The sequence below is a fragment of the Cyclopterus lumpus genome, chromosome 1 (assembly GCF_009769545.1).
Source record: "Cyclopterus lumpus isolate fCycLum1 chromosome 1, fCycLum1.pri, whole genome shotgun sequence".
In the NCBI taxonomy this organism is placed as follows: Eukaryota; Metazoa; Chordata; class Actinopteri; order Perciformes; family Cyclopteridae; genus Cyclopterus; species Cyclopterus lumpus.
Genome location: NC_046966.1, coordinates 17,734,668 through 17,748,480, shown reverse-complemented (window position 1 = coordinate 17,748,480; position 13,813 = coordinate 17,734,668). Strand labels below are relative to the sequence as shown.

General features: G+C 43.2%; 1 protein-coding gene across 3 annotated transcripts in view; it reads right to left on the bottom strand.

The window, feature by feature from the left end:
• The window catches only part of cntln (centlein, centrosomal protein), an 82,651-nt gene that overhangs the window by 33,737 nt on the left and 35,101 nt on the right, over positions 1 to 13,813 (bottom strand). For all 3 annotated transcript variants that reach the window (XM_034540647.1, XM_034540638.1, XM_034540628.1), the window contains exons 14-16: positions 6,694 to 6,794; positions 4,112 to 4,209; positions 2,675 to 3,213 (exon numbers count right to left, since the gene is read on the bottom strand). In XM_034540647.1, the coding sequence (XP_034396538.1) occupies positions 2,675 to 3,213; positions 4,112 to 4,209; positions 6,694 to 6,794 (738 nt within the window). The remainder of the gene's footprint in view (positions 1 to 2,674; positions 3,214 to 4,111; positions 4,210 to 6,693; positions 6,795 to 13,813) is intronic.

The window sequence follows — 13,813 nt, the reverse complement described above, 5'->3', positions numbered from 1 at the left end:
ACGCTGACAGACACACACACACACACACACACACACACACACACACACACACACACACAGGTTTATTGACAGTGACCTTTGACGTGAAGGTGGAAGCCAGTGACATTTACGCTGGCGGGTTTATTAAGGTGGGGCCCGGGAGAAGCAGCGGAGGTAAAGACCACAGAGAGAGGATGTAACTGGAACATGACAGGGCTGTGGGGGTAGTTAGGGTTAAACCCGATCTGGAAGGGGCACAGGGACTAGCTGAAGATCTCTAATCACCACCAAAGACCGGGGTTACAAGCATTTGATGAAAAATGAGACCCGTTTCATGTGAGGCAGCTAAACCGGTCAGACTTAAATGTTGCCTTGTGATCACAAGTCGGAAGTCATCTTACTAATAATTTGAAAATACTGTTCTACTAATTACACATTATTTAAATTGACACATACTACAGAGAGCAGAATACTAAGTCTCAACCGTTCAACAGTAAACATGAGGCCAATCAGACAGGAGCAGGAGTTACGGTAACTGCACCCACAGTTCAGTTAAATGTGTGGGTAAATTGTGTGGGTCAAATCACGAGTAATGCCGAAGGATTCTTTGATATGGGACACATAGGGTGTGATGAGTATGAAAATGCAATGAATCATATGCCACCAGATCTCTACCCTGCTGAACATTGATGGGCGTTAGACGGCGCTCTCCACCACCATCATTAAAAAACGCCAAATGAACATCTTTTGAGAGATGGCATACTACTGTACACATCTTCCAGTTGAGGTCCAGCAACTTGGAAAGTCTAAAAGAAGACGGACTGAACTTGTTCCGCTGGCCCATCACCTCAGCAAGACACTATACGTTGGATTTCCCTTATGAATCCGTTTCTTGTCAATACATTGTCCCCCATCTGTAATGAAGTGTATTCCAGAAACCATTTGACACACAATTACAAACACACCACACATTCCTACACACAAAAACAATTCAATATGTTTCTGAGCCACATTCCTCGTGCCCCCCTGCTCCCATTCTGTCCTCCTCTTTAACAGAACTGCTGATCTGCTCAAAATGGTCAGCTGCCTCCAGCAGCTCAAAACTTGAGAGGGAGAGCCAGAGGCAGCGATAAAAAAAAAAAAGAGGGGGGAAATAACAAAGACTTGTCAGTAGCCTTAACGAGTCTGACATCTTTATTTGGCACTATTTAGGCCAGACCTCCTTAGGCAGAAATACTGTATTTCCGGGAGAGCCTACCAGACATATTGCTGAGGAAGACCGCTGCGAGATAAGCGACGCAGAAGGCTTTACAGTAACAAATCAGTTGACAGGTGCCTTAAATAAGACAACATCTCTGAAGGATTTACAGTAACAAATCAGTTGACAGGTGCCTTAAATAAGACAACATCTCAGTTTAGAACCCTTCTTCACAGATCCACTTAGATGCTGCTCTCAGGTAAAGCCTATATTAGACTGCTGCTTATTAGCCACATGGAGAGGCGTTAGGAAAGCAGGGCAGAGCTGCACCCGGTCCCTGTTAAACAGCCTCATGTGGATTGAGATGGGGTGGATTACAGCCTGATGAATTAGTTGGTGAAGAAATGGGGAGTTAGTAGGATCGAGCGAAAAAGAGAGCGGATACAGAGAGGCATACGAGGAGAGAAAGTGAAGGCAAATAAATATCAGCGAGAGCACTGAGTGTTTGAAATCAAATCATTCCGACCATCACTCAAATGTTGGCTCAGTGGCTTTTTTTTGCATAAAACATACATGAAATAATTACTGTCGATGGTTCTTAATTTAGAGGGTGTTAAACAGCTTGTAGACATCTGGTACAGAGCCGAGTAGGGTCATTCAGAATGTATCCAACTAAATTAGCGCGAGGAGAGGAAAAAGGAGGGTGGGTAAGATGGGTGTGTGTGAGTGTGCGAGTGTGTGTGTGTGCGTGTGTGTGTGTGTTGGGAGGGGTTTATAGGGGTGGTTGGAGGAAATAAGAGTAGCGCGCACACACGTGAATTGACATGCCACAAGATATCCAACATGACTAGACGCAGGGGTGGGCTTACCTTCTATACATGTACACTTGTGTGTGTACGGGCGGAGGGTGGGGGTGGTGGTGTGTGTGTGTGTGTGGGGAGAGGGGGGGGGCGGGGGCTTGGTACTTGCAGGGGGATCCTTAGCGCTGTCAAGGGGGGGTTAGTGAATATGCAAAGGACCAGTAAATTAAATCAAACTGCCAAACTGTCCATTTTCGAGGTAGCGTGACTAGTGCATGAAAATGGCATCACTGGAAGGTATCGGGGCTTGGGCGGCCCCCTTATCCCTGGGCTTTCCTGGCATCGGTTCAACTTTGTGTGGAGAGGTGGCTAATTTTGCATGCAAATTTCAGTCAATAAGCTCCAAGCAAGGCATCCCAGGATATTTCAAAGGATCTGACAGTAGTTTCCCCCTCCTCTCTCTCCTTCTCTCTATCATTCTTGCTCGCATTCTTCTTTTGGCTCCTGAATACCAACTAGAAAGAAGATGAAATTCAATCACCCATTTGCTTACACTTTGCATATGCACGTTGTCCCCTCGATGCTGCGTGGGCCCCCCACAATTCAGCCAGCCCATCCGCTCTACTCCTACCACCAAAAAAATAATGAGGAGGGTGCCTGTGAGAATAAGTGCATCTGTGTGTGCGCGTATCATTACCTATCGACGCTCATATCCTCCCACTCGTCCTTAGTGGGACTCGGGCTGCGGCCTTGCCAGCTGATGGCTTGATTGGGGCTGACTGTTCGGTGGCTGCACTGGTGTAACGGACCTCTGAGCCTAGTTGTTTTGAATTTGACCTTCCAGCTAATGTTGCTTGGGATTGCACCTGCCTGTGCTGGTGCTGCTGCTGCACGATTCCTGTAGAAGTCCCTGGCTGCCCTGAGGATCCCTAGATCCGGTTTCAGCTTCAGCAACTGATGATGAAGTTTGGTAGCCTCTTTCTGAGAGGCAGCTAGCCGGCCTTCTAAAGCCATGATCTCGCTGCGATGGCGCATCCCCTGGGCCTGGGCCTGGGCCTGGGCATGGGCCGCCTCTTCACAGACAGCTTCCTGGGTTTGCAGATGATCCAGGGAGGCTTGCAGTCTGCGGCACTTGTGGGCCAAGTCTTCCTTGGCCTCAAGTAGCTGCTCGTTCTCTTCCCTCAGCCCCTCGGTCTCCTCCTCCAGGGACACCATCCTCCGCTCCAGATGTTCTATCTGCAGGAGTCAGAGATAACTGTTGTTTTTACCAAAAAATAGTCAAACTTCTGAACATGCTGCTCTTGGAATGCTCGTGAAAACAACAACATGCAAAGTTGTGAGTTCACCCTGTTATTTTTGTTATTAGAGACAATTACTGTTAGAGGCCAGTTCCTCATTTGACCTGTGTGTGGTAGCATGAACACAGTGGTTTCCCGAGGGTGTATGTGCCAATGAATATACGCAGTGTGTACGCCTAAAACAATGAGGGTTGTAACACCCTCCTCTCCAGCCTGGCAAGGCTATGGACATCTGACTGGCACCCCCATACTCTGATCACCCTCATCAAGCAGGAGCACTTAGTCTATTTGTTAGATCTTTGGTGGAGGCTGTTTAAGAGAACAGTGGATGCCTGCTGGGTTTGTGCCTCCAGGCAATTTTTCCCTTTTATTTGGTTCCCACTCTGCCTGCTGGTGAAGCCTGGTACCTTTCAGAGAAAATTAGATGACTACCCACACTCCTGATGATTCACTGCCATCAAGGTAGAAGGGGGGTGCCGAACAAATTCATGCAAGCGTTTTTCTTTTAGTTTTTTTTTTAAAAGAATGTGTGCACAAATATGTGCAACCAACAAACAGCTCTGATTCAACATTCATGTTAAATGAGCTACAGTTTTCTGGGATAACTTAATAAAATGTCGTCTGCTCCACCCCTACAGTTGATATTTGTCGTAATTTGTAGAACATTTGTGAGAAAAACAAAAGTACTCCTAAAATGAGACACAGAGTAAGAACACTTTGGAATCTTTCTTGATGGAGGAAAAAAAAAAAAAAAGGCATTGTGCTTAGTTATGGCTCTGTCGGGTTTCCTTTATTGGCAATGACAAAGAACACTTAGCGACGGCATAGTGCTGTACCTTTTTAAATGACTGTTCCATTCGCTCTGAAGAGACAGAAAGCTTTTTCGGTGTGCTGCTTTTGACCTGGCGCTCCTCCAGCACTTTGTGAAGCAATTCTGCAAAAGGGAACAAAGCTCGTTATTGTGACATGATGTGTCAAACTCAGGCGGCTCAATCAATAGAATGATTATAAAGAGGGTACATTAAATCAATTAGCATTACTGAGGTCTAATTTCCTTCCAAAAGGGTCCAGTTTCTTTTTTTTCTTCTTTTGTCAATCGAATCAGACGGAATGCAGGATCACTGTTGCTCTTTTTATAAGGACTTTAAAAACCTTCGCAGTGCTAAAACCCACCACCTGTTTCTAAAACCTTATCAAATAGCCTTTTTTTGTCCTCCTGATTAACAGAAAGGTGTTTTATTTAGTAGTCCACGCAGAAATAGGAAAACACTTTTCAAAAGCACACACTGGTACACGCTATGTGCAACCTCTCTCTCTCTCGAGGGATCTGAAACAAACGAAGAGAAGTGCTTGAATCCCTCGTGAACACACAGCCCCAGGCTGCACTGCTTTGTAGTCCACTATGTTTCCCCAATGGACAACTAATCTCCGCAGACTAACATGAAGAACTTCAATAGTGGCCTTGGCAAACATATGATTTAGTCTTTATGATAACAGAATGAATGCAGTGCTTGGGGATTTGATGCAGACATTTTCATGTGCGTATACGCAATCACAACAGGCCTCAGTGTCGCTGTTTGACAGTATAAACCTGCAAAATCCTATCTGCTCACCAAAGGGCAACAGAAAACAATATCAAACTTTCTGGTTTTCATTCTTTCCTGTTTAACATTTATGACGAGAACGACCAAAATAATTTGTACAATAAGGCTGGAAGCATTAAATATTTAGGACCTTGACTTTTCAGGTCAGTTGATCTTTTTGGAGAGCGAGTTGGCAAGAAGGGAGCGTTAAGGAGTGAGGACAATGTTGTGAGGAGCTGCTGCTCCCTTGCTTTGCATTTGACGCTTTGCCCAGGGAAGTTTGTTACTTTGAATTAGCCAGCTCTTTTGTCTTCCCAGCATGTCACATCCAATCAGACAGAGCACCAAATGGGACAGGAGGGCTGCTGTGTTCGCTGGGTACATAACCAGGTTGGGAGACAATTATCAGGCTCCAGTGCTGGTGGCTTGGGAGTTGGCACCTCAGCACTTCCTTCATAAGAAGACGTGGTGGCTCCCTAGTCACCCACGGTTGGAGGAGGTCCTGGCACTGCGGCATACATTAACGTCCCTCCCACGTCTCCTCGTGGGCTGCAGCACGAAGACCCCGTTCCTTTCATCTGCTGCCTTTCGTTAGTGTGATCCCGGCGAGGAGCGTTTCAACCCGCCATCCCTTTGATCGGGTCACAGAGATTCTTTAGGAGCAAATGTTTTGGCCATTCACAATTTTCTTTTTTTTGTTAATGATGTTGAGTTTACTTCCTATTGACTCAAAACATATTGGTTTCAGTACAGAAGTGAATATCGCAAATGATATCCACGACAATACAGCCTTAATTTCAGTACGAAATAAGAAACACAGCTGGCATATATTTATTCACACAGTTTACGGTAAGATTATATATCACGTAACACATTTTTATACCACAAACTGTCTCTTTCTTAAAAAATTTACTGTGAATGGTTAGTTATTGTGCCAAGAGTGCAGCTTTTATATTAGTGGTAACACAATTAAAATAGCAGTAGTGGAGAGCACATTGCATAAAGCCACTCTCTGCAGTTGGCATGGATTTAGTTAATGACGGCATAGAAACTGGAAAATGATTTGGACATCACAAAATACACTTATTGTCCACCTTTTGTGTAACATTTATATTCAGTGATTATTAGTCTCACAACATGTGAAACTAAGTATGTCCTTGAGAATGGGCTCATTTCCTAGTATTCCTGACTAGACTGTCAATCAGAGAGGATCCACTATTTTAATTAGTGGCATCCTTTAAATCACAAGCGTGCATCTCAACAGAGCCAATCAATGGTTGTGAAGAAAATTAAAGTGATCAGGGACAGATTTTGTTATTGAACTAGTTAATTAACAGTTGCGGTGGTCAACGTCTAACAAAAGGTTGCAGATTGGATTAAAAGTGATGTGCTTTTCAACATCGGGAATGATATACGCAGACAAGATGAACACTACTTGATCTCTCAATCAATTTGCAAGGAGTTGATCAAGTCTTAATTGAGTTTTCGTATTAATTCCACTGGGATTTGTCCTATTAATTCTGCTCAGGAATAGACATGGCTCAGAGGTAAAAGGATGGCTTAAAGGTGCCGTCATTTAAACACGTGCAGGTGATACATACAGTGCCTTTTTTAAAAATATATATGTACTTTAAGCCTGTGGCATGATCCTTGGCATTGTAGAGAATGATACAGTAAACTAATGCAAGAATAATTGTATTATAAAAAATCTAAAAAATTAATTGAGGCAAAATATTTCCACACCAAACTGAAAGAAAAAAAAAAAAAAAAAAAAGAAAAAAAGGCTGAAAACAAGTCAAGTCCCAAAAAACTTTATGAAGAAAAAAAGGGTTCACCTTGGTGTTCATTAGCAAGACACAAGTGGAGCTCCTTCACGGTGGCGCGGTCCATAGCAGCTTGGACTCGCAGCATGTCCAGCTCCTCTTCTACGCCGGCTCTGCAATTAAACATCATCATTCACTTTTCACAAACATAAATGGCGTAACAACATTTTAAATAGATAAATATGAAACCACTACAACACAAGCAGTGTATAACAAGTATCTTTCTGGATTCCACTGTGGACTCTGTTATTATAGAAACTTTTATAACACATTTTAACTTCAAATCGTATGCACTGGCTTTCTCTTCCCAACAGAAAAGATGACATTGTGAAGAATCAACTAATTAAAATGCTTTTTAATTCATCTGGAAATCAAAGTGACAAGCAACATGAAACGCCAAGGTCGAAAAGTACAGTGTGCGTCTGTGTGGGTGTGCGTGTGGATCATAACAGACAAACAGACTGGAAAGTGTGCCCAATTACCTCTCTGCAATTAGCTTGATTCCTGCTAAAGGCTAATTATGTGGAGCCATGCTCGAGACTTTGCACTTTCAAGTTATTATTAGGACCCCAACTGAAGTCTACTGAGGATACACACAGGCCCGCTGAGACAACCACACCTGAAACACACACCTCATTTCCCTCCCCTCTGCTCCACAGAGTCAGAGAGAAACACTAGAAACAAGCTCCTGCTACTGGTGGCATTCTTCCCTCAGTTAACCTCATTACAACAGTAGGTCTTCCTTCTAAAAGGCATGCAGCGAGTGCAGCATGCGTGATACACTCTGAAGTGTTTGAGGAGTAACAGGGCATTTGTGGATATATGGTGAACTATGATGAGCATGATGGCAATTAACTCAAACTAGACACCTGTTTCCACCAATCTAATTTCGCGAGATCAACCAAGAAATGTTTCCATACGTATACCAAGAAAATGACTTGGGAAAAGTTATCGCCATAGCACAGGGAAGAAAAATTAATGAGCTTTTTAGCCCACACAGTTCGGTGGAGGCCTTGTCTAATGGCTGACCGTAGCTTAAATAAGTACACAACTGACTCCCCCTGAGGGAAGGGGGGGGGGAGCAGATGGATATGTGTCGCTCCTCTATAGATTTTCCTCCATAAATGAACTCAAGTCGATGAGACACCGGCACTGCCTTATGTGTCCAGGCTGTTAATGGGACAAATGAGCTGAAATATGCAATATGTGAAATTAGCCTGTTCCATCTCATGTTTCTCTTTTATGCCTTTTCGGATGCTGATGGTATTGACGCTAAACCAGAGTTCATATGCAAAACATTACATTTTGTTGAAAGATAAGCATACTTTGTTAGATGGAGATGGGATTAAATTACAGATGGAGCTCTTTGGCCAAAGGCCTCCGGTTTCACATCATAACAATTTGGAGATGGAAGACTATTGCATCCTTTTTCAGGAGCATTCAGTTGTTGCAGTGTGTGCACCAGTCTGCCATATATTGGGAATTAACAGATGTTGCAAGAACAATAATACAAATTTGGTGACTTATCTTCAATATCTGCCAAGATATATTTAGGGAAAGTAAAAATAAATATAAAACTAAAATTAATTAATTTAAACCTTGATTTGTAGGCTAATTTGTATTTTTAATATAATATTTAGTTTTGTAAAGTTCAATGATGTGAGTCACAATGTTACCGTGCTTTAGAGTTTACATTTAGAACTACATTTAGTATTGAAGGATCTTACATTTTTTTGGCTAAATTGATCAATGATGATTGATCACATCTTTCTAGTTTCCTTGAATGTTTGCGCCAATTTTCCCTATGTCAGACTAATTTATATATATTTTAATATACATAATATAATATATATATCATTCATTATATTATTATTTATTTATTATATTATTATTATATTTATTTATATATATAATTTATATATATAAAGACTTATTTAACCCCAGTTACCTTCCAATTTATGTGAAATGATACCACAGAAAAGGTTCTCTACAGCCACACCTTCTATAGCGCATGTCAAGTCTTTTCATTTAAAAAAAAAAATCTGAATACTAAATCAAATGAAGCTAGTCGGACAATTTTCAAATCCCTCTCAACTTGCCCCTTCGCCTAAGGTAGAATAACACTCAGCAGGCATAAATAAAAGCAAAAGACTATTCTCTGCAGAAACCAAACTAAAGGCACTAGACAGGTGTTACTTCTGGTAATGATGTGGTCTGCAATGTAAGTCTGTGTCTCACGCCGCTCTTTTGGCCCCCACTTTTGAAAACATTTTCTCTCTCGTGCAGCACCAGAACTTCAGCCCTAAGCTACCCACTCCATGTCATTTGATCTCGTCTCTACCCGCGTTGCACCCGACACAGCTTAGAGCAGACTGCCAGCCTCCATCCACAAGGGTGTGCAACACAACATCATCTGCAGCCACTCTGCTTTTCACATGCCAGCATTCTCTCTCTCCGTTTCTTGCTCGGCACATAAAAACACACAGGAACAGCAGGGAATAGGGTGAGAAAGCGGAAGAAAAAAAAAAACCTCTGGCATTTTTATAGCTGGGGAAAGAATCTTGTTTTGGGGTGTGTGTTTGTGTGGGTGGATGGGTGGGGGGGGGGGGGATTCCCCTCTGGTTAAACTCAGGCTAGGGGGCTGTTCATTCATGGCGGGAGTTTGGGTGGATAAGCCACCGCTGTCAGCAGAAATGGTGACTGGTGGAGTTTACATGGCTCAGCTCTGTATTTTTGCTCTGGGCGAGCAGCAGCAACAATGAGTCTAAGAGCGAGGTTCTCCGGCCACAGGCCATTGTAAATAGGGATTCATGTAACAGCCACTGGTGGAAACAACATAGGATGTCCACAATATTCTGAGGCGTGTTGATGCCACAAGGTATCCTAAAATGGAATAAAAAACAATATCATAATGTTGTAATTATTAAACACAAGGAACAACTAAATACCACTTCTGCAGTCAATGACTATTCAAATATGAGAGGACATAGGCACAGTACATTCTCTCATCTACTGTGTGTGTGAATTGTGTTTCTGAGGTTTGGTTCTTTGAAACAGGGTTCTTTGTGCTCAAATTTCATCTCGTTATGGAACTAGTTAAGAATTGATGGCACACGGAAGCTTGTATCAGAATTACTAAGTGTAAAGCAAGTTGTTTTTTTTTTGCCCAATAATTAATTTCCCAAATAATTAATGAAGGAAAAAACCTTAGTTGTCTGATTAAAAAACATGCATAAAACATTATGTTTGTGTGTGTGTGTGTGTGTGTGTTTGTGCGAGCAAATGTGTCCCTCCTCCAACTAAACCCTGGTCCGGGGGGCAAAAGACTCTCATTACTTCTAATACCTTTTAGCAAATCAAGATGAAACGAAAAGAAATAGACGAATATGAAGAACATCGGGGTAAAATGTATTAAACTTAATTAGTGTCAACGTCGCTTATTGGGGAGGTTCACGTTCGTAATGGTCACTCTCTATAGAGGAGCTTCCACTGCCGCTGCAGTGCAAATGATCTCAAAGGCTTTTTCCCCCAGTAATCGCTAGCTAATTTATGCTTTGATGTAGTCGGAGTATAGCATCTTAAGTCTGAGGGTGCACTGCATGTGTTTATTCTGTTTATGGTGCCTAAATAATCCCTGCCTCTTTTTACCAACAGACCTTTAACAACAATTAAGAAGCACAGACATGGAGTGCCGCAGACAGATGCATAATGAGGCAGATAAAATGATCCCACTGCAAATGTTCTTGCCCACTCTGCCCGGAGTTGCTTGCCAGAGCTAGCTACTACAACCAGAAGGAAATCTCAATTGAAAATCAGCCTTGGTGTCAACTAGTTTAATTGTTTGTGCCCTTTGACTTAAATGCACTGCAGTGTCCATCTGAGAGATATTGTAAACTGATGAAATGATGAGATATCGGTCAGATATGTCAGATTCTGTCAGTGCCTAATCACGTGACTATGTAAAAGGGGAAGCTATTTTAGTTGTGTGGTTGTTTGCTGACTAAGTAATGAAAGCAACAAGGCAGTTTCATACTATCAAGAAACTGCTATTTGTTTCAGACAAATTGAACTTGCTTATTATTATTTCCAATCCAAGTCAATTTCTGAGTTTGCCAGGATAACTAAGTTCTTGTCTACATCTTTTTAAGCGACGGAAATATATTAAAAGGGGCTCCAGGGTGTGACTATTTTGGCACATACGGCCAAACATTTGCCAAGTGTGATGCTAAAACATAATCTATTGATTGTTCCTTGTCAAAAAAAATGCTGCAGTGCCCATTACACCTGTTAGCGGCCCTGAGAGGTCCAGCCCAGACATCATGGGTGGAGGTAACTGCTCCACCACCTGACTCCCCTGATCCCGGTAAGATGACAAGGTTTCTGGAAAATTTGTAGTGCACCTAAATTTGTGCTGGTGCACCTGAACATTAAAAGTTGGGCACAGCAGTGCACCAAATGTAAAAAGTTAAGTAAGTTCAGTAAGACGCAGCAACAAAACGGGAGCGAAACGCTGTATTAACGCCTGAGGTACAATGACACGTTCAATAATCACATAATGGGTGTAATGTAATGTCTTAGCCATGTTTTTCCTAAATGTACTGACCAAATAATGAGCACATCTTAACAAAGTTCAAAGAGACCATAACCCACGAAACACAACACAAGAAACCATCCTGCTAATAATTCTCGATCATTTTCTTGGTAAAAAGGTTGTCAAACAAAGAGCAGGTTGTTGCTTACTGGATCCCCAAGTCGTCGGCATGAGCTGCAGGGAGACAGTAAATCCGATAATAGAGCAGACCTGTCTCACCTTCTTGTTCATCCTCATACTCAAGTGCAGAGATTGGAGGGGGGCCTGGGCTTCATAAACGTATCTTACCACTGTGGGGACCCACTGTGCAGGGCTTATACAAGCAAACGGTCATTTGGGCCTCACAATGGTGTTTTAAACGTGCTGTTTTTTGGAGAAGGTGATGGGGAGCATCTGTGCACAATATGATGATATGACAATAAGGAGGCGCGCATGCGATTATACCGAGACTCTCCTCTAAAGCCAGCCACTTGGCATTTAAAGCTTTAAAAGCGGCCTTTATTTGGCCCTAAATTCTTCAGCTGCCAGAAGTTAATTACCCATTAGTGGATCATTGCTAACACTTATCTAGCATAACCTTCACAAGCACATTCATTATAACACGATCAACGGAACAACAAGCTGCTTTCCCCAATCGTGTCCTGGTAGTTACGCTTCCACAAACTCTTGCGGTTGTTTGCCCTGTGATGGACACACGTGTGCCTTTTTGATGCTTCTCAACAGACATTTGCATTGCATGGAAGTCAAGCTGTTTGGTTAAGCTGGTATGGTATGGAATAGAGATGGGCAGTATGCCCTCGCCTAGTTTAACACACTGAGCTGTGTGCAGAGGCGGGCCCTGGAACCAAGAGTTTTTTTAAGTTTAAAGACCCCAGCCAAGTTTTCTTTGCATCAGCCACCCGGGTAAGAAGGAGCCCTGGGGGTGGGAAGGGAGGAGATGATGGAGCTGGTCAGAGGCACATGAAGGGGATCAACACTAACCCTGGAGAACTGGCCGGTTACACAGCTAGGAATGAGGCAAACCGCTCTCCGTCCCTTGTGGTTTCCCTCGCAGGTCAGGTCCGAGGGCCCTACGTGTTCACAGTAGTCTGCCCCCCCCCCCCCCAGTGCTCAACTCTGCTCAGCTCTAGTCGTGGCCAGGCAGGCAGACGGACGGACATCCCTTAACAGGCAGCATCGGCGGCACTAGGGCTGCTAGCCTGTAATTAGCTCGGACAGCTCGGGCTTGGAGAGAGGCAGCCGGGCTATATCATAATGAGCTCAGCTGGGATTAGGAGGACAGGGCAGGAGGGTGAGCAGAGGGGAAAGCAGTAGAAGGGGTGGGGGGCAGGTACCAGAATTCGGGCCTCAGCCTACTGCAGCATTACAGAGGGCCGGAGGGAGACAACTGGGAAGACAAGGCGGAAGAAGGGAAGGGGAGGGTACAGAGGCATAGGATAGAGGAGGAAAGAGGTGAGGAGAGGTGAAGGCTAGGGGAGATGGGGAGAGGAAGACAGTGGCTTTAGGCCAAGCTTTGTGTAGCATCATAGCGGGTCAGTGTTAGTGGTACGGTTACAGGGGCATCTCTAGATCAAACAAGACAAGGACTATACCACACCCAGAGACAGACTAAAAGGAAAAGACAGGCGGGAAGAAAGATAGAAAGAAAAACTAAGTAACAAAGAAAGAAATTAAATAAAAAGTAAAGAGTAAAACACCCCAAAAAAAGTATGTCAAGTATCTTATTGACAAAACATTGCACACAACGGTATTCACAGATGGACTGCGATGTGGTTGCACTCTGATTGAACAAGTACATCTGGTGGACCTGCATTTTATTTTCTGTTTATTTGTTTATTTTCTGTTTGTCTGGTTGGCCCAGTGGGGTCAACTCTTACTCATATATGGACTTAAAAGTCAGAGATGACTGTGCTCAGCATTTTCTACCTGTGATGTGGATAGCTGACCTTTGGGTTCGGACCTAAGTTCATCCATGACTGGACATGAAAATGACACCCACTGTGTTTCTCACCCACATGTGATGGGAGGGTATAAAAGGTTTTACGTTTTCCTCAGAGAGTTGAAGAAATTCTGCAATCCAGCAAACTGTGCTTTTCTTCCCATGATTCATGTCCAATCAAGAATTCTGATAAATTGATCTTCGACTCCAACCTCATCTGTGAAAATCAACTCCCACAACACTCACGTAAGAACACCGGCAACAAGACTTACAGTGTGGTATAAATGTTCCGTTAAAAATGAAATTATTTTACAAAGACACCACCAGCAATTCTGATGATGTGATTTAACTTTGTGCACTCAAATTTGTGAATTTTTTGGGCAGCCAATTTTACAAATGAGCACAGTCTAATGATCTTGCTTTGGCCCCTGCTGGCTGGTAATGATGTGGAGAGCTAGGTGGACGCTGCGAAGTTGGGAAGGGCACACTCAAATCGTAACACCCACAAACAAGTCAGGACAGTGGGAATGCTTGTTGGTATATGTGTCCACGTGTAAGACACAGAAGGAACGGTTTCAAAATGATGCATGCACAGCGCTGGT